General features: G+C 35.4%; 2 protein-coding genes across 3 annotated transcripts; one reads left to right on the top strand and one right to left on the bottom strand.

Moving 5' to 3' along the window:
- Positions 1 to 2,444: 2,444 nt before the first annotated feature.
- On the top strand, positions 2,445 to 3,609 carry LOC112507645 (WEB family protein At2g38370-like). Its single transcript, XM_025112301.1, has 2 exons — positions 2,445 to 2,763; positions 2,880 to 3,609. Exons 1-2 carry the CDS (start codon positions 2,518 to 2,520, stop codon positions 3,516 to 3,518), a joined length of 885 nt encoding a protein of 294 aa, XP_024968069.1. The 5' UTR covers positions 2,445 to 2,517; the 3' UTR covers positions 3,519 to 3,609.
- A 278-nt stretch (positions 3,610 to 3,887) lies between these two features.
- LOC112507466 lies at positions 3,888 to 10,800 on the bottom strand. 2 transcript variants are annotated; one of them, XM_025112066.1, is made up of 5 exons: positions 10,685 to 10,800; positions 8,806 to 10,413; positions 7,285 to 8,327; positions 4,965 to 5,055; positions 3,888 to 4,816 (listed from the first exon to the last, which is right to left on the bottom strand). In XM_025112066.1, exons 2-5 carry the CDS (start codon positions 10,294 to 10,296, stop codon positions 4,646 to 4,648), a joined length of 2,796 nt encoding a protein of 931 aa, XP_024967834.1. In that variant the 5' UTR covers positions 10,297 to 10,413; positions 10,685 to 10,800; the 3' UTR covers positions 3,888 to 4,645. The 2 variants fall into 2 exon arrangements, with proteins under 2 accessions (XP_024967834.1, XP_024967835.1); XM_025112067.1 differs by having other exon boundaries at positions 4,988 to 5,055.
- Between the last annotated feature and the right edge of the window lie 10,858 nt (positions 10,801 to 21,658).

Raw genomic sequence — 21,658 nt, 5'->3', positions numbered from 1 at the left:
TATAAAATATATGGATAATCAAAATGAGGTGGGTAGATTCATATATCAAAGGTAATATTGATTCTTATTAATTTAATATATAAATGTGATCATCGATTCATTTAGCTAACTTCAATAATTTTTAAAAATTTATCGTCATCGCGCAACGCACGATGTCAAACACTAGTTATCTATATATTAGATGGCACACGGTAAAAAAAAATCATTGAAAACAAAGAACGTGCTCAAGCGAAGTTGATGGGTTATTAACCTATACGACCTAGGTCCGTTTCTGACATTTTATGGGTTCTGGACGAACATAAAAACAGGGCCCACTACAAGAAAGAAGGCTTTTAGCAACAACTTTTGTCGTCGCTAAAAGTCCATTTATCATCAGAAATAGTATATAACAACATGTCGTCATTATTATTTGTGCCGGAAACATGTAATCGCTAAAAGGCACATCGTCATAGTTCACTTTTCTTGTAGTGACCCTTAGTAAGTACGAAAATAAATTCAATAAATGTTTTTCATTAGTATAAAATTAAGTACAAGAAATGTATAATTTACTGAGGAAATAAATCATATTTATCTTTATTATAGATAGATAAGAGAATACTTAAATTTAAGTACTTCTTATTAGGTAATTTGAAAAATTCACAAGTCGAACAATTGATAAAAATATTTAAATTCTATTTTCCTTCTTTTTTTGCTCAACTAAAATAAGATGTTAATGATAATGTTAAATTTTACTGGTAAACGCTTACCGGGTAAGTGTTCAGTAAACGGCCCCTAAAAACTTTTTCAAATTATACCCATCTAAACAAATATATACAAATGTGAATGGTTGTATGAGAAGAATAGTTAAAGGTGATAAGTATAAGAAGAGATCTTCATCTTTGATTACTTTTACATTGTTGTACCTAAATTTGGTGAGAAAAGCAAAGGAGAGAAAAGAAAAGGAAAAGAACAAAAGATTTTTAATTTGTTCTGAAAGGGAAAGAAAATGAAGGAAAAGAAAAGATTTTTTTTTCTTCATATTTTGAACAAGAGAGAAATGAAAGAAAATATGTAATTTTTACTAATATATCCTTTAAAATCATATCAATTAGAATGAAAGATCGGATAGTTTTGTAATTTGAACAAATATTTAAATGATTTTAATTTGGGTTTTTCTAACCCCACCCCCTCCTATGGGTGCATGTGAGGGGTAGGGGGTGAGTATGTGAGGGTGAGAGTGAGGGAAAGTTGTGAGGGTGAGAGTGAGGGAAAGTTGTGAGGGTGAGAGTGAGGGTTGGTGTGAGGAGGAGGGGGTGAAAAGTGATGTAGGGGGGTGGGGATATCAACCCCCTTTAATTTCCTTTCTTCTCTTTCCTCCCACATCTGGGGGGAAAGTTTTGGAAGGAAGCTAATCATTAATTTTCTTCCGTTTTCTTTCCTTTCTCTCCTAAAACAATTTTGAGAACACGAGTTTTTTCCACTTTCCCTCCCTTTTCCTTCGCAAAATGAGTTTTGAGAATGCGGTGATGAGCTCAAACCCATCCATGAATCATGCTTGATACGTAAACTGATATGGTGCATCTCATCTTAATATGTATTCAAAAATGAAGATCATTTTTTATGTTTCCCACTTTAATTCCCAATCTTACATAACCCAACCTTGTCCCACAAACCGTAAAAAGAACTCTTGACGCTACAAGGAAAAGGAAGGTTGTTCGTGTCCTTTTTTAGGATTTGTGGAACATTGTGTAATTTTATATTGTAATAACAAGAAATTAGAATGTGGTCGTATCAGGGCCGTCCTTGGGGGAGGGCGGCACGGGCGCACGCCCAGAGCCTAAAAATATCAGGGGCCCAATAATTTCTCTTAAAATACAATAGTAGTTTAAAAGAATTTAATAAATTAAAGAAACCCAAAAAATTGTACCATATAATATGTGGCAAAAAGAATTTAGTAGATAATAAGGGCTAAAAAATATAACAACTAATTACATTGGAGAATAAAAAAAATAAAATTAATTGATCATTTATTATATGTTATTGTTTCTTGTCACTCAACTTTTTTTTTTATCTTCAACAAGGTCCAATAATATTGGTTATTGATATCTCTATATGATTGATTGTTTTCGCACTTCAACAATTCAACGTTAAGATCATATGTTTGCTATTGCTATATATTTTTGTTGGATATTTTTATCAATTTCTGCTTCTATTGACTATTGCTCTTTGGTTATGTTGTTCTAATTGTTTTTGTTGATTATTATTATCTAATTTTGCTTCTACATAAAATATTTTACTATTGTTTGACAATCAATCTATTATTCTTATAATTTGTGAAGTGTTTCATGGTTTTGTGATTAATCAAAAAAAAATTCTACCAGATGTATTTAGTAATGTCTGGTAAGATAATGTGATATGATAAAAACTTATCCGGATAAACATTTGATAAATGAAGTTAGGTTGATAGTAGCCATGTGGCGAAGAAGATGGAGAAAATTCCAAAATGTTTCCCTCCTCTTTGTATAATTATACTGAGAAATGATGAGAACAAAAACAGCAAGGTGGGGTTTCACAATCCAACCGTTACATCACCATTATTTTAGGTGCTTTTCTTCTTCATTTTCAAATTCTCTCACTGCCATGGCATTTAATGAGGTCAAAGAGAATACTAGTAACGTTAACGGTAATGGTATGGCGGAGGTGGACACGTCGTCGCCTTTTCAGTCGGTCATGGAGGCCGTCACCCGATTCGGTGGAATCGGCTTCTGGAAACCCCATTTCCAGGTCTCTCTCTCTCCAACAGAATCCAATTCCATTCCGTCCATATAATATACAAATGGTTTGAATTGTCGCCAGTTTCATCTTTCATTCATCATGTTCTTTTTCCATTTGGATTGCAGACCATCGATCAAGATGCGATAAAGGCAGAGGATCAAGCGACGACACAACTACCAAACAATCCGACACCAGAAGAACGAGAAACAATCGAAATCATGAAAGAAATCTTAGCAATGAAAACTAGATTCGAAGAACTAAAAGCGAAGCTACAAAAAGAGGCCCAAATCAACACACACCCTTCTGATGATCGAAACAACGCAACTAGGATTCAAGTTGATGACGTTGAGTTATCAAAAAGCGAGATCTTGAAGAGAGTAGAGGAAGCAACCGAAGATGTAAAGCATTGCACGAGGGTTCTTGAAGAAGTTTTGGGTCGAGTCGAGGCTGCTAGACACAAGGCTAACCTATTTGCCACCAACGAATCGTATTCTGGTTGCAAAATGTTGGTGTCGGTTCCGACAATGTCGATAGGGCAGATACTAAGCAGGAAACTGGTCATGGCAGAAGAGCGGTCGGAGAAGAGTCGTATAAAATGGAAGGTTTCGTTGGCACAAATTCTTAGCAAAGGTGGTAGCAGGGAGAAAAGAGGTGGTGGTGGTGAGAAAGGAGTTCCGGCAAAGAGAATGAAGTTCGGGTTTGGTGGGATGTCGTCTCTTGTGGCGAAATCAAGCACAAAGAAGAAGAAGAAGAAGATGACATAGATCCTTTTGTTGCCATTTTGGTGTTTGGATTTGACTGAATTTTGGGGCATTGTAAAACTAGTGTTTTGTGTGTTTGTGAATGTCATTTTTTAAGATCATGAATGTCGTACCCTTCCTCATAAAAAAAATTAACCGCTTAAATTGACCAACGCCCGGCTTTTCTGTTCCTAGGCCTTTCCACCAAAGACACCGATGATGACTTCTCTAAAAAACTAAGGGCAAATTGCATAAAATACAACGTAATTGAGTTTGATTCCAATTGTGTAACTTGCTTTTCAAACCAACATTCAGATTAAAGTACATAATACAAAAATATAGATCAGACAAAAGTATGTTATATTTTTCATTCATTATAAGATCTAAACTAGGTATCTAAATGTCTAAGATGAAACACTTTCATGCAATTTGCTTAATTGGAATATGCGAACAACCAATGAGGGATGATCATAATAGAGTTTACAAGTCGCTTTCAAATGTAATTGAACCCAAAGAAGGAAGAGTTCGCAAGACTCTGCTTGGTAAACGAGTCGATTATTCAGGGGGTCAGTAAATCATAGTTACTGCCACAAGACAATTTGACTATTGGTATGTACCAATCAGGTTGCACCTATACCATCATATAAGAGGAAAACATCGGTTACACTAAGATCCAAGTGTATGGTTTCTCCTGTAATGTTGTACAATCATTTAGGGTGTATTTGGTAGGCAGAACAAGACATGACATTACCGGAGAAAAAACTTGTATCCCACGTTTCACATGACGTTAGACCAGGACAAGAGACGGGATGAGACAAAAATGTCCCATCAAATTCAGAGAAATGGGACAAGATTGGTAAATTATTAAACCACATCAAATTAAAACCTTGGAACCTTCCACAATTCTTTCACCCACCTATCTCACTCTCGTCCGTGAGCATGCTAGACGCACATGAGAAGCAATCACGAGTAACTCCAACATAACTAAACCTTATTCAAAACATGACCAAAGGATACTAGCTCAATTTCTAAAGACGTGACTGGAGACTAGCCCAACCAACCTAAAAGGCGGAGCTTTTCCATTGGCGGGAGCTAAAAACATAACAAGAACCCAAATAGGGAAAAGAAAACCAAACATAGTATGTCCTACCTCACATAGAGGTAGGTTGAGGTGTAGGATGTACACAGACCTTGCTTCTATTCCAAAATTCCAAATGGTATTGTGACTGTTTCCATGAACCCTGAATAAAAAAGGTCAGATGGCAGTACCTGTGCATGCATGCATTTGTATTGATTGCTATTAGAGCCAAAGTAAAAATGCCCTGTAAAGAAAGAAAATATTACTAGGCATTTAGTATTCTAAACTTTCCTCTTCAGAACAGAAGGTATATTAGAGTCTGTTTTCTATTTTAATTTTTTTTTCCTTCTTTTTCTTTTCTCAAATCATTCATATGACCAAAGTGACTGTACATCTGGGTTGGAGTATAGCCCACCAACAGGAGTAATCATGGTCGATGTGGTTCCTATGCCTTCAACAGAAACTGGACCACCCTTCTCTTTTCTGTCCCACAGAAAAAAACCGAAATAAGAAACAAGAGAATTAAATCTGCAGTAATTCACAAAAAAAAAGAAAAAAAGAGCAAACGACACATAGAAGCAACAAAGAGTAATATCCGAAAGAAGCATGGAACATACCCAAAACAAAAACACTAAATAGTAGTTTTTATCCTTGTGATACTCCTGAATAATTAGCATTATTAATTATTTAGCAATATCTTTTATGACTAAGATCTTGTAATGAAAGTTTAAAAGTGAAAAATCAAGCGACTATCTTGAAAGTGATTCATCAACATGGGTTTATAAGAAAATACAGGGTTACTTACGAAAAAGACAGCTTACTATAGGTCCTTCGTCGATTTAACATTGAAAACTTTACCATTTGAAAAATATATTTATTTTTCTTCTGCAGAACAATTCTAGTAAAAAATCTTTCACGGGAATCTATTGTGCCAGGCTGAACAGAAACATTTTGGCACGGCAGATGAAGAACCAGCACTGAAATGTTCTTTTAGTCCGATATTTCAAACAAATATTAGTCAAATTGGTTAACCATCATTTTTTTTGTAAAATTGGTGCATGACTTAATAGTTATTGGTCCTTAGATATGTTTTGGCTTCTATATGTTTAGGGTTACAAATTAATTACCCAACTTATAAGCTTTCTAATGTCTTCCTAACCTGATTTTGGTTCTATATAGACTTGTTTATACAACTTCTGTTCCTACCTCTCTTCTCTAGGAGCATTGTAAGCCTCACTCGTTTCTTCTAAACTTGCCATTCAACTTCAACAGGGTTTTATGTGTATCACAACTTCATTCGCTCTACTTTTATATTATAAATGCAATCAGCATCCTCATCAATCGCTCCCTACATATAATCCTCAACAACCCTTCTAGTTATCCTGCAGATATTGTGCTCATTAAACTCTTACTTACTCCTATTTGATATTAAACATTTTATGTTGCTACTCTACGACCCCAAGCAAATATTCAAACATATCCTTTCTTTTGTTTTCTTCTTATCTTTAATACCATTTCATTCCTACATAACTTATAAAAAGTTGTCAGCAAATAATTTACTTCCATTTGTAAGGTTGACCAACCATATTGTATGTTTATCTTTCATTGTTGTATTTATTATTAAGAAAGAAATTAGAATTTTAATTAATTTGGTTACTTAAATTAATTCATTCTATATATATTTTAGCAATAAGTACTTTTTTATGAATTTGTTTTAAATTAATTACCCTTCTTTACTTGACACTTATTTTGTATTACGTATCCCTACTTTTATAGTATTTCGCAACATTTGCGGTACATATAGTATGTATTTAACTTTCTGCACTCGAGTATTAGATGTACCACGGGATAAACGAGACTACCCCCAACTAACCACATGCTAAATGAGACTAATCACGTGCTAAGAGTACTTGTATACATACAGCAAACCGTTCTTCATACCAATCATTAGCATCATATGAAAATAACATTAATTTTGTATATAGTATTTGCAAACTATAGCATAAGGCACAAGGCCTGAATCGCAGAAAAAAATATCAGCATATGTAGCGATATTACAAATCTAGACTAAAATGAGTACATTCTATACCAGTATACTGCTTAAGAAAGATCATATATCAGATTTATACTTGCTACTCCATTTATCAAAAAGTGGGACACAGAGAGATTATGTATGTCATAGGTGAGAGGATAGAAAGAGTATCAATTAGTTCTGGCCATTGACAAAATCTGTTCTTCCATCTTCACCAAACTAATCCAAAATGTGTATACTTATGACACAATCATCTCTTCCAACTCTTCCTCTACCTCCCAGGGGTTATTCACACATATCTAGTAATTCCTTTAAACCAATAGAAATTTCACATATATACAAGAAGACAAAGCTCGTATTTGACCATGATCCGTTAGCTCAACCTTTGACCTTTTTTATACAAATTGCATGTGCCTTTCCATGACATCAACTTATTATACAAATACAAGCCATCAGGAGTTGAAAAAGTTTTCACATGGTGGAGAAGGAAAGGATAGCAGATGTTTTATTTTCAGCATGTCCAACATAATGAGTTAGAAGAAGCCATGGTCTATCAAACAATGTATCATACCACAAATAAAAAACATAACACCATGCATTTTCAAAACATCCAAGTTTTCTTGCAACATATTTCAAATCTGTCAATTCAATGCATGAGATATCATAATTAAGATGCTTACTTGGCCCAGACACTTCCATGAGACAGCTGAAACTGATGGTTAGCTGCAGATCCATTGGGAACCCCATAAACCATTTCATTATGAGTAGTTCCCTCCTGCAGGTTTAATGATAAATGGTTGTTGCTTGACATAGACCCATACGAAGTTCTTAATGCCCATGGATCATCACTAGTAGCATGCATAAAAGCATTACTTGTTCCCACATTTTGGCGAAGTTCCTGTTGAGAGTTTGTGTTGGATGGGACATGGTCCTCTTTTCTTAACATTGAAGCCATAGTTTTTTGAGGTTGCAATTGAACTACTCCTTCATTATTTAATCCACTCAGCTCTGGAGGTAAATACCAAGTTGAAGGCCCACCAACTAAGCCAAGCGTATCCTGACAAAGAGGAGAACTATTCCACATCTGCCATCCCTTCTCATTTGCAGTATCATGGTCCTCCAGTGGAAAAATTGTCTTATCCTGAATCTTTTGAGTGCTTGGAAAAAGAAAAGAATTGGCACGCATCTCATCAGAAAACCACAGCCGTGACATAGGAGCCTCAATTGGTGATGGTCTATTGACTTCAGACAAGCCAGGCATATGCTTTATAGGACATGGCTTTTCAAACCCTAAATCAGGTACAAAGCCAAGGTCTAGCTGAAAATTCTCAAGCGACTCTGAGACAGGCCCGATCAAGGATGCAGGATCAGGAACATAACACGGGTCTTCAAAATTGTCTGATTCTTCGGGTAGAAGCTCAGTGGGAACTTCTCCAACTCGAGGGAGCATGGGATTAGATGGCAACCGAAGACCTGTACTACTAGTACAGTTCCCATAAGAAAATTTTGGTGGAGGATAAGGCAATCCAGATGTAATGGGACTATCAAGTCCTTCAGTCGCTGGGTAACTAGATGCTATAGAACTTTGAGCTTCTGTTTGTAATTTTCCATTTGGTCTGCTTATGACATTTGTGCTAGTGGGCAAAGTAGTAGTTGAAGACCGAGTAAATAATTGTTGCCATGACCTTTTGGGGGCTGGAAAAGGTTGGGACTCAAAAATTGCCTGCATGAGATAGATGTCAACTTACACAAATCATACATCACATGCATCACAGGTCATTCTATGTAATGGACAACTAAATATATTGTTGATAGTCTAAGAACACTTAGGAATATGAAAAGCAGCTAAACTTAAAAGCATGTTGATGAAGAGATCATGAAAAAAGTAATCAATCAAATTGTGTTTTAGTATTAGATTGTCAGCTGAATGTGATTTTGTTCATATAGGCCACAGCCACATAAAAAAGGGAAAACTGCTAGCAACCACCATATGACCAAATATATGATGATTGCTATCTACAGAACATACTATCTCCCCCTTCATTTTCACAATCTCTTTTCTTTCCACAAAAGGGAACGTTGGTAAGTTTGGTCACCAAGAACTTGCCATTAGAAAATGCAGTATGTATGATAACTTCACAAACAGTGAATATGGTGGAACCGCTAATTATAAGGATCCAGATCAGAACAAAAGCACTTACAGGACGACTGTGGTTTTGATCATCTGCATATGCATTTGATTTCCCATATGCACGCTCAGGCTGAAAAAGATCTCTCTTGTTGGCAGTAACCTGGACATGATCCAAAGAAGCACTAGATTTGTTTTCTCGTATGTTGCTAGCATTTGCATTTGTGCCTTTCCCAAAGAAACCACCAGCGGAAAGCGTTCGAGAAGATGGAAAAAAGTTACCCCTCATTCGATCCAGGTATTTTGCACCAACACTTCCCTTGTAAAGATTATTTGCTGCGACTACTTTTGAACCATGGCCTGTGTCAGTTTTGTTGGACCTCAAACTTTCAGTCCCAGATCTGTGATGTTCATGACGATCAGTCTCACCCTTCCTGTTCTTTTCAGTTTCCTTACCTGCTCTTTTTTCAATTTCATCTACATCAGAGTTGCTTTTACTAGACCCCCTGTCTTTTTCCTTCTTTCTTTCTTGGCGCTTCCTTTGGGCCTCCCGTTTTTCATCGATGTCCTGCGGAGACGCCTTACCTTGGTCCTTCTCAGTCACTACTTTTTCATCTCTCAGCTTCCTACGTTCTTCCACTAGCCTAGCAACCTCTTCCCTTTGTTTCCTTTCCTCTTCCTCCAACTGCTCCCTCTCTAATCTAGCATGTCTCTTCTCTTCTGCTTTCCTGCGAGCTTTCTCACTTCTGCTCTCATTACAATTTACCCCATTCTCACCCTTCTTACCCAGACCTCTAATATCGTCTGCTGAAGTATCATCTTCAGCCAAGACAACTCTAAAGAGTTTTCCCCAAAGCCACATAATGCCAAAGAAAATAGCAGCTAAACTCTTGCAGATAAAAACAAGAAGAAAGGAGTATGATTTTTCAGAAAAGAAGTGGTCAGTGCCACCACTAAAGAAGGCACCACTGTTCTTCTTCCAGTAGCTAGACTTCCCAGAAAGAGACCCATTAACCCAGTTACCACCATTCTCCAGCCAATCCTGACCGCATATCCAATTATTATCAGACCACACCTTCCCGTTTAACATCTTCCCACCTTTCCCAACCAAATCTTTTAAAATCCCAGAATTTGAAAGCCGCCCCAAGCCAGGAGGTACAGACAAGTCCAATACCGGCCTCTTAGAAATATGTCCACAGTACGAACACATAAACCTACCCCCAGAAGGGTTCTGATCTCGATATGGAGTCAAACAGTTCCTGCACCGTCTAGTCGCAGTCTTTCTAAGCTTTTGCATTTCAATAGCTTCAAACCTCTTTCTCTCCCTAAGTCTAGCATTCCTACGAGCCCGCCAAGACGACAGCTGCGGCATCAAAATTTCATACCAGAAGAGGGTAACTAAAAGCACTAAAACGCAAGCCAGCCTCGGCGAGGTGATTTCAAAACGAAATGCAGGTGGCAAGAATTGCGATAACAACCACAGTCCAATCAGTGGAATTACTAACCATGGTAGCATGGTAGCAACCTTTCTTGACCACTTCTGAATCACACACAGTATACACATTATCCTTCAAAAAACACCCTATCTTCAATCCTTATGTGTCCCTCTGTCAATCACAAACCCTAATTGCAGCAGAATTCCACAATATACCAATCAAAATTGCAACCTCTTTTCCAAACCCTAAAAAAATAATAGGCGCAAAATGACATATTTTTCAAATATAACATAAATAATAAGATAATCGACGAGATAAAATGCTGAACTAGAGCAACATCGATGAAATTAGGGTTTTGGTAGCTCAAAAACCTCAGTGAAAAAAGAATCACTAGAATTAGAATGAACAAAGTACATAACAATAAATAGACAACAATGAAACTAATCGATTTATTAGAGTTCAGAAAGGGAAAAAGAAACCAAAAAACTTCAGAGATTGAAACGAATAGTCCATTACCCCAGATAGATAACCGAAGATTGAAACTTTTGTTGCCGGCAGATGAGATGTCGCCGTTGTACAGCACCCTTTTCCCTTCAAGCTGTGACGGTGATGAAGATGATGGTTTTCTGATTACATATAAAAATAGAGACTTAAAAAGGGATTGTAGAAATAAAAATGGTGACTCATTTATATAGAAAGACATGGACCGGACGGTTTTGGTTTTTTCAGACCGGTAACCCGACCGGGTTTAAGAAGCCTTTTTTGATAAATATTGACTAAATCTAGAAATCCTTTCTTTTACCTATTTAAATTATTTCTCCTTGCTCATTTGAAGTCAACGCAAATTTATTTTGTTGTATTAAAATATCAAATCAACAACAATTATAGTATGTTAATAATTATTAAAAAAATTATATTATTTTTTATTTTATTTTTAAATAGTTTTGGTATGATAAATGATGTTATTTAAATGAGTAGATTCACGGGAATCGACATGTTTCTTAAATGTTCAAATGTAAAAGATATATGATTGTTAACATTTGTTTTCTAAAAATATAGTAGTATAAAACATAAAACATATATGTTTCTTAGATGTTTAATTGTAAAAAATATCTGACTATTTACATTTGTTTTACAGATCTTTTTTAAATATTTGATAAAACCATCCTAATACTCTGACATTATTCGCACATATAGAGCCAATGACATTACACGTTTGACAAACCATGTGACGTAATATAGTATGTTAATAACTTGATGCCTAATTCTTTTACGATAGACGTCTATTACAAGATGTTTATTGGCTTATTTTGCACAAATTATTCTCTCGTATGAGAATATTTGATAACATATATACAAGAAATGAGCGTCAATGTTAACTCTAGAATCGAGTTTAACTATTTGTACTTAATTTCACAAAACTTCGGCTTGTCACATTTTTATGTCGTAATTTAAAATGTCACGTCAAACTTCTTGATCAAAATTGTAATTAACTTCAATACAAATTCTTTTGAACCAGTAAATTTTGCTTCATATAGCTTACGAAAAAAAATACATATTAATGTAATATAAATAAAACCATTTAAAACAAAAAGATACTATAATCGATACCATAAAATAACCAAATCACTTTACCTTATCAAACAAAGCAGATAAAAGGCAATAGAAAGATAGCATTCTTAATTATCTTTGATAATTATGATATTTAACTTAAGACTAGTTAAGAGGTAGTTCGATTCGTTTTCTATTAAGACCTGTATTGATAAAGTTGTCTGTATGATAAGAGATGTATTGTTGTTTGGTTGTGGTGCTAAATAAAACACTCCGAAATATATATGACCATTTTACCTTTGTTATTTGTTTTTTTCATAAACAAAAAGTATTTCAATTTCTTCATCATCTCCAACCAATATATATTTCATCGTCCGCAAAAGAATTCTAGTTTCTTTTTCATTGTCCTCCATACATGTAAACCCATCAATTTTGATTCATACAAAATCCATAAACTTGAAAATTAAAAGTTAGATCAGACACACTTGGCTGTAACCAAAACCCACATACAAGATTGAAGATTTATAATCAAAACCCAAATACAATGTTTGTAACTCAAACCCAAATAGAAAATATGTTACCAAATCAAAGGAACAAGAAACAAATACAACCCACACTGTTGTGTTTGAACTGTAATAGAAGCAATGAAACAAAAAACAAAGCAAAAAAGAAAGAAAAACAAACACATATATCAGATTCATTGAGAGATGAAGAACATTTGATGAAGAGATCGGGAGATGGAGAAGCAAGTAGGAGAGATCGAAAGTGACAAAAGAGAACGAGAGCACCGAAGAACGATATAGATGGGAGAAGAGACCATTGGAGAACGATATATACAGGAGAAAATGAGACCACTGGAGAACTAAAGTGGTTGGAGAGAATGAGATCGGTGGCGAGGGAAATATGATGGCTTTGAGTAGTGAGAGAACGAGATCGACGACGAGTAGGGGGAGAACGAGAGAGAACGATGGAGAAGCAGGTGGAGAAGCCTAGAGAAGCAAAAGATGCGAGGAGAAATCAAGGGTAATTGGGGAAATATTGATGGCTGAGGCCATAGGAGAGACATTTTTCAGCTGAGCGAATAGGCCCCAACCGAATAACTTTATATAGCTGAGCAAATAAGCTATAAGGCTTATACAGCCCATTAAGCAACAAGTCCTTAAGTCTATAAGGCCTGAGTTTCCACTTAGGTAGAATAAAATATAATATATTGGCACGACCAAAAAAGAACAAGAAAAAAAGACTGACAACGTGAATAATCTTTAGCGTAAATTACATTTTTAGTTCCTGTGGTTTGTTGAAAATTTCTATTTTCGTTCTTATGGTTTTGAAATTACAATTTTCGTTCCTATAGTTTAAAATTCATATACCCTTTTCGTTCTTATGATTTAAAATCTATTGTTTTTTTTTTTATTCTTATGGTTGACAATTCTTTTATATTTTAGTCCTTCATATCTAAAAGTAGTGTTTTGGATTGAAGGACGAAAATAGAAATTTTACAAATCACGGAGATGAAAATCAAAATTTTAAAATCAGAGGAACAAAATCAACAATTTTAAAAATCAACAATTTTAATAAATCACCGGACCAAAAACATAATTTACTCCAATTTTCAAACGTCTCAAGGACGCTCACAAAAAGTGTACATGTAATCAGTCAACAAGAATAATCCCACCTTGGATGGACCGAACTCCAACCTCAATTGAGTCTTGAGTTGGTACTTTTGAATAAAATAGAAATTGAAAAAAACCAAACATATTACAGTTTTGATTCATTAAATATTCATAGAAATAGATAAAGTCAAACCACTGTTTCTAATTTGAATTCCTATTTTTTTATGGTGAAATTCGCTCCAATATCCACTCAATTATTATTAATTAATAGAAAGACATTCGTGTAATGCAATGGTATTATATCAACAGCAAAATACATAATTAAATATAAGATAAATTTGTTTTGTTTTATTTTTTATCTCTGTTGATATAATACTATTTATGTGGTTTTGAGAAAAACAATGTTTTTACTTTTGAATAAAATAAAATTTGAAGATTTCATAAAATTTTTGAAAAAACACATGAATATTAATGTCAAATTAACTATTTAAAAACTTTTTTTTTTCTTACAATTTCTTTAATTTAATTTTTTATTATAATTTAATTTAGATCTAATAGCGAAGTAATTTATTTTTGACTTAATAATATAATTTTTTATGAAAATAATGATTATGTTAGAACTCAATGATTATCCTAATTATATTTTAGATTTTTTATATTTAAAATGAGATGTTTATGCTATATCTGATTATGTTAATCTGTAGTTAGTTATATGAATTTAAAAATAGAGCCAGTTTATTTGCAATCTTAAAATTTAAGTAATATGTATTAATAAACAGTACTTCATGCGTAAACAATGATTTTAAAAGCTGTTGTCAAATACTTTATAATATAGTATAGATATGCACATGAAAGTCGACATGTTATAGTCATGTCTCATCGTATTTGGCCATGTTCACAAATCAGGTACAACCTCTTGCTACCTATTTCGTGTTTGATATGTGGCTCTTGATGCCACGATCTTCCCTACCCTCTTTGAATTGAATTCCACTCATTTATCAACTTGACTTGATGCTACACTCACTGGTTACCTCTCCTCTTAGTATTTTCGTCCATGACATAGACTCAACAACAAAATTGGTTTTATAGGATGACTTATTATGTCCAAATGTTCTAATAAATTCACAGGACTAAACAATTGTGTGTTCCATATAAATGATGTAATAATAAGTTGATAGGATGTCTCTAGGCATCCTGACAAGTTTCTTAAAACAATTTTATGTAAAGCATCATATTCTTTTTATGTAACACCCGTAACTTTTGTATTTAATTTCAAGCTAGAATGCAATTGGGTTTTATCAGATTTCTTTTGTTATGGCAAGAAATGGTTGGTTTAATGTCTCCATTATGACCCTTCAATGTTTTGTTGGTTTTAGAATAAAAATTGGGGAGATTTAAAAAATTCTAGTGCTCCGAGCGTTTAGCCGCGGAAAAGGTCGCCTAACCCACTGTTTTGTTTTCCTTTATTTGTGCAACTCATGAAATATCAAACAGTGGTCGAGGCCACATTTGAGGCGCCTTAGAGCGCACGAGAGGAGGTCGCCTGGGTACATGAGGTGGGTGCGGGCTAATGCTGCCTGGTTGGTGAGGCACGAGGTTTTTGGTCCAGGCGACTTAGGGGCCAAGTGACCCAAGTTCCCCGGAGCGTCTATTTGCTTATACATGTTACAACCTAGATTTTTTCACTTGCAACCTCCCTCTTCCCTCATTTACTCCCCATACCTCCTCTCTCCCTTCATTAAATTTTGATTTAGAGATCGTTTAAGGGATTTCTCAAGAGCTTTTGAGCATTAAAGGAGTCCAGAAAGAAGCTTCAAGTGTGGAATCAAACATCTAAGTTTCTCTCCATTTTCTAAGGCTTCATTGATTTTCTAGGTTTTCACCAAGACCTAGTATTGTGTGTTCATCTACACATTTGTAAAACCATATGCATGTTAAAACGCTTTATTTCAGTTCCTTAAAAGATTTGGATGGTTTTGGAACAACTAGGTCAAATTTGGGATTTTGGGACTTTATGCATCATGAATAAATATGTGTGGAAATGATTTTATATACATTAGGGAGGATTACTACAAATTTCGGATGAGTTTGAGAACCATGTATTGAATATGGTATTGTCTTGGTTTTATTGGTTAAATGAATTTTTTGCCCATTTGATGGTTGTCGATACACAAATGTTTATATGATGGGTATGGTTGGACATACCTAGAATGATGTATATATATTGGACTAAAATGCAATGGATACATAGGCTTATAAGTCGATCTTACTGAATTTGCAGGGGATAAAGACTCCCTAGTTGTAAGTTGGATTTGGGAGATCCCAATGTGTTGGTCCCAGCCGGATCTACAAGAGTTTATAGGTAATAGTTTGTAGAAGGGGGGATGAATATAAACACAACAACTTTCACTTTTAAAAAACTTATATTGATAAAGGAGATCAATATAGATTTTTACAGATTGTTTGCGAAAAAGATAACATACATAACTTATCTAAATAATCAAAGAAACATACAAGTTATAGAAAGCAAGAAAATAAAAGAATTGCTAAAAGAAAAGGTTAAGAAGTCTTGTGCTCTTCACTGGTTAGAGTGGTTGAGATGGAGAAATATCTTCTTGGGTAATAAGATCTTCAAGACAAGGAAACTTGTCTTGGACAGAGATGAGAGGTTAGAGAAGATAACTGAGAAGGAAGAACTTCTCAGCTATCTATACCCAAAATAGTGTCGTTGAGTTTCTCGACCCTCCCTGTAGTAATCGGATGAATTGAATTGTAGACATGAAAGCGTAAGGACTCAACGGATTCCCTTCTTTGTTTGTGTAATTTGAGGGAGAAGGTCCCGTTGAGTTCTTATTAATTAGAAGATTTTTTTATAAGTTCATTGAAGAAGTTCTATTTACTCAACAAATTTTCCCCTCTTCTTTTGTTTGTCCACCACTTTTTATATTATATTTATAGTATACGTATTTATTATAAGATAATATAATTATAATAATACATATATCACTTACAACGTATATCACTGTCAAGAGGTAATTTCTTAGCATTTGTGTTATTTTTAGGTATTTCTATTCAAAAAATAAAATAAGAATTGGGTTGCGCCATATATATGAAAGAGTATACAATAATGATGTATTTGCCGAATCAAATACCATGGTCTAATAATCAAGCATTCTGATTAGTTGATAATTTTACTATTAGTTGGGAATTTTGTGAAAGGTTCCTGTAAAAAGTTTCATTAACTTCTAATTCATGTCGAGTAGACATTACATTAAATGCAAGCCAGAAGATACAAAACACATGGCAAGCTTCTATTGGTGAGCTTATTCTTTGTTACATATATACAGTATTTGGTTGTATATGAACAGTAGTCTTTCACAAAGTAGGTACTCACGCTTGGAGACAGTAGAGTGACTCCGTACAGTACTTTACTTTGAGAGGTATGAGTTTGTCCTTTGGGTGTAGAAGGATAAGACAAAAACTAATCTTGTTCAACAAGATTCATTTGATCACTGACACTTGAATAACGCTAAGGTCTCATCAGTATTTGTTGAATCTTGAGTAAATTTCACACTTGTGTAGACAAGCTTGTTATCATTGAAAAACTGCATTAGATCACGAACTTACTTGTTTCTGTCTTCCACTTTTTTATTTCGATATCGCTGAAGGGTCTGTGGTGTTAATTTTATCTTCCTGAAGAATACTTGTCTATGAGAGAATTATAATACATCATCAGCGATCACTGAACATACTTAGTGATGATCGCTGAAGCTGAATAAAGAGATAGTACACTTCGTAAGACAAAAATGATCATCATCAAATCACTGAGAGAGAGGATCAACAATCTCCCCCTATTTGATGATAACAAAACAACATAAAGTTCTTTAGGTATTACAGTAAGGAAAATGTACTAGTAAAATACATATCCTTTTTAACTGTTTTGGGATCTTTGTCAGTGATACATTTTACTATGGAAATTTACTTTAATTGTAAAGGATTACAAGGAAAGAATAAGCCTACATAATATAAATAACTGAATACTGAAAGCATGTTCACTGATTATAAAGGTGTCAGCGAATGTAACAAAATAAATAGTACTCATAAGTACATGTCCCATTTACTTTTTTCAGGGATCTTTTTCAGTGAACCAATCATTTTATTAAAATACTTTACAAGGGAAAATATTACAACTAATTACAGTCGGTTTTGGTATGCTTAAAACATAAAAGTTATACACCGAAAAAAACATAAAGAAATACAAGATTTACAAGACTGAAAAGGTTGACTAATCTAGATTGCTGAAGTTGATGTAATCAGGTACATCTTCTCCTTGAATCTTTCTTCTAAGCATTTCCTTTCAAATCTTGAGGTCTATCATCTCGCCATAAATGTCTCCGTTCATCCAAGTTCGAAGATATCCAAATGATCTATTAGGCAGATATGGAACTCAGATACTCGCTGAAACATGTATTGACCATCATAGTCAATTTACATAAGTCCATATCCAGGTTTCACATGTATTGTGTTGGGTATATAAGGACCCTTCTCAGGCAATGATAGATTCAACATTGAGATATCTGGCTTCTTTCTATCCTTGAAGAGTTTATTCACTAAGAATTTTGTTTCATGCTCGTTCTTACGGGATGCACCATCTTCAAGATCAGAAAGGGTTCGTCTTCGAAAGGACTTCTGTGGCACAAGAGGAACCTCGACGATCTTCGACACGTTGTTGAATAATTCGTTAAGAACTTTTTCAATGCAAGGCTTGTGCTTGGATTTGGATTTTTGGATAGCTTGTCAAATCTCAAGTAATTCATAGAAACCATACTAACTGAGGAAGAAGGGATACTCAGTGACAAAAGCGTTGTTCTCTTGGAATATGACCATTGAAATAATAAGAGCACCATCTTTCATTCGACCACTGATAGTGACTTTTGAGATCTTGTGAGGGCTCATTCTTTTTTTGGTCCTTTCTCTGCACCAGTTGAGGTCACAATCCCTTAGTTTCAACACTCGTTGACGTTTTCGTTCAGCTTCTGCTAAGAGTTGGGCTTGAGCATTGAGCATATCACTTTGTGACAATTTCTCTTCAACAAGTGTCTGATCAACTAGAGTCTTGGCAAACTCCAAGTTGTCTTTAAGTTGTTGCTGAAGTCTCTTCAGCTCTTTTTAAGCACATATGGATTCTTCAAGTTCAGCTTCTGAAAGAAAGTCAAGCTCACCACATCTAGAGGTACGAAAAGGAATTTTTACTCTGGTTTGGTCTAGTTGACTTATTAACTGAGCCATCCTCAAGTCTTCTTTTATTTTTGAACACACAGGTTGTCTAGATGACTTCTTGGGTATTAGGATGTTGGCTTAATCTTCATCGTTCTCTAGGATTTCAAAAGATGGGAGATGGGTTGAGAGACCAAGATGGGTTGTTGCAGAGAGTCATAGAGGGATATGGGTAGAAGGTTTAGTTTCTGAGAAAAGAGGTACAAACCTGGAAGTGTCTGCATCCTTAAATTGACTGACCTAAGAATTAATGCAAGGTTTTCTTCAGCCACTCCTTTTTCTTTACCTAAGGAGTGTTGGTTCCCTAATGATTTCTCCCCCAGGGAAGCAGGTTCACTAAAGGATATTCCTTTTGCTGGCTATCTTGGTATGATCTGGACACATAAATCATCATCGTCATTATCATCATCATTACCACCACGATCAGTACTTGTATCTAGAATTTGAGGTTCAGAGTCCTCCTCCTCATCATCGTCGTCATCATCATCATCATCATCACCATTTGAAAACGTAGAGGTGGAAGGATGAAGGTCTTCATGGTCAACAACAGTAACCACAACATCATCAGAATCATCATCATCGATGGCTTCAGGAGGGTTCATGGATAGGTGCCGGTTGCTGAAGAAGTTGGAAGATCCATTCAATGAGCTCACCATGCCTCGTAAGTTGGGCCTAAACATCTTCAGCTTTGTTGGAGAGTGCAGCGACATCAGAACTTTGCTGGACTTTCGTTTTCATGGCGTTTAGCGTTTATTTGACTTCACACACCTCAGCTTGGACAACAGAGAGGCCATGAGTTAGATCATCCTTGGAGGGCATTCCTTGTTGCACTTCATCCATCGTGTCGAGGACGGTTAAATGGCAGCAGCAACGTGACATCCCAGTCATGTCATAGGCTTCAGTCTCGTTGAGTAGGGGTTCATTCTCCATTGGACTCGTAGAAATAGGAGAGCATTGAGCATAAGAGAGCTCAATGTTAGTAACAAATAAAAAAAGGGATGTTTGTTATATACCTGAGGGGTCATCAACAGTATCTGAAGGATTACCGTTGGGCATCTCAAATGCACTGTTGAAGGTGTTGATCCTCTTTCTCATTAATTTAATGATGATCCCTTTTATCTATCAAACTATAGTATTTCTGTCATTCATTTTCAACGATCATCACTGAGTCTGTTCAGTGATCACTAAACGTGTATTGTAACTCGTTCAGAAATTGTTATACTTCAAGAAGACAAAACTCACACCATAGATCGTTCAGCAATGTCAAAGACAGAAGCTGAAGATTAGAGACTAGCAAGTTCGTGATCTGAAGCGATATTCAGTGATTACAAGCTCGTCTACGTATGTGTGAAGTCTGCGCAAGTTTCAGCAAACACTGAAGAGACCTTTCAGCGTCATCCCAGTATTCAACGATCAAAAAAAACTTACCAAGCACGATTGTTTTTTGTTAGGTATGGCAACGGGATGGGGATGGGGCAGGTTTTCTGATCCCTGGCCCTGCCCCGGTTTTTAATAACATCCCTCGACCTCAACCCTGGTCCCCGGCGGGTATGGGGATTAACATCTCGTCCCCGGTCAAACCTCTATCAATCTCCAGTCAAAACTCGGTCAAACCCCGGTAAATCCCTGGTCAAACCCCATGGAGAATATCCCTTAGTTTGATTCTATCGGGGATCCCCCGACACCGGTTTGAGTAGCATCCTTTGGCCCCCGACCCTGACCCCCGTTTGAGTCTATCGGGGATCCCCGGCCCTGGCCCCAGGACCTGCTTTACCGGGGAATCTCCGTCTCTGTTCGGGTCGGGTGAACCGGGTTCCCCACCGTGTTGGGGCAAATCACCATCCTTAGTTTTGTCTTGTTCTCTCTCACACAAAGGACAAACTCATATCTTTTTAGAGTATAGTACAGTACAAATCCACTTTGTTGACTCTATAATACTTACCTACTTTATGAAAGAGGACTGCTCATATACAACCAAAAGGATTGTTTATTGTAGCAAAGGGTAAGATTTCCTCCAAAAGCTTGACACGTGTTTTGTACCTTCTGAATCGCATTTAATGCAATGGGTATAAATAGCTGAGTGTTCTCCTCTTAGTTATCAATCTTCCTCACTAAGAACTTACCCAAGAAGTTATTTCTCTCACTACTCTCTGTCTAAGAGAAAGAATGTAACACCCTAAACCTCCACATTTGCATATAACATGTACTTCATATAAAAGAAATACAATTTACACCACAAAGGTCCCACTAGTACAAGAAACTTATATACAGAATTTACAACTCAAAAATTTCAAAAGAATGTTTTTGCACTATCACATGTATAACAACATGTATCCTCAAAATACATCACTCAACAGATTGATCTTCAAAACAACAGATAAGCACATTAGGAAAATAATTACATTTTCCCCTTCCCGTTACTATCCCTTGACCCCGCTGGACCTGCAATGCATATTTTAAAATACAAAAAGAGGGTTAGACCGAAGGTCTAGTAAGAAAATTCCTTCTTTGTAATTACAAGATGAAAATCACCAAAACCTGTTAAAATCATCTTTTGCAAATAGATAAATATATTTCAACAAAAGCTTGCAAATCTACTTGTTACCTAGAGTATAAAAACAAACAGATACATATAACACTGTTGATCCCGGTTGGATTTACAAGAGTTTTATAGAAACAGTTTGTAAAAGGGGGGGATGAATACAAACACAAAGAACTTTCAAATTTAAAAATATATATTGATAAAGAAAGATCAATACAGATTTTTACAAGATTGTATGTGAAAATAGACAAGGTAAAGATAACCTATAATCTAAGTTTACTCACAGATAATCTTAGCAAAGAGAAAAGATTTGCTGAAATAGAAAGAAGGAAGTAAGTTCTTCTTAGGTAAGAACTTTTAGAATACTTGAGAGGTATTCTAACTTTCTCGAAGATAAGCGTAAATGTTCTTAGATGTGTGTGATCTCTTGTGTATATGCACATTGTTTGCATGGAGAGAATATTCATCTATTTATACCCATTGCATTAAATGCACATTTAATGCAAT

The sequence above is a fragment of the Cynara cardunculus genome (genome assembly GCF_001531365.2).
Source record: "Cynara cardunculus var. scolymus isolate 2C chromosome LG 2, CcrdV1, whole genome shotgun sequence".
Classification (NCBI taxonomy): Eukaryota; Viridiplantae; Streptophyta; class Magnoliopsida; order Asterales; family Asteraceae; genus Cynara; species Cynara cardunculus.
Note: the sequence above shows the minus strand (reverse complement) of the source record. Positions and strands in the feature narration are given on the sequence as shown.

Bases quoted from the DNA above. Each gene is read 5' to 3' on its own strand.
- LOC112507645 (XM_025112301.1), top strand. From the start codon at position 2,518: ATGATGAGAACAAAAACAGCAAGGTGGGGTTTCACAATCCAACCGTTA. The intron at 2,764-2,879 runs GTCTCTCTCTCT...TTTGGATTGCAG, and splicing joins TCTGGAAACCCCATTTCCAG to ACCATCGATCAAGATGCGAT.
- LOC112507466 (XM_025112066.1), bottom strand. From the start codon at position 10,296: ATGTGTATACTGTGTGTGATTCAGAAGTGGTCAAGAAAGGTTGCTACC. The intron at 8,328-8,805 runs GTAAGTGCTTTT...TATCTCATGCAG, and splicing joins ATCAAAACCACAGTCGTCCT to GCAATTTTTGAGTCCCAACC. The intron at 5,056-7,284 runs GTAAGCATCTTA...TCTGTGGGACAG, and splicing joins CATGGAAGTGTCTGGGCCAA to AAAAGAGAAGGGTGGTCCAG.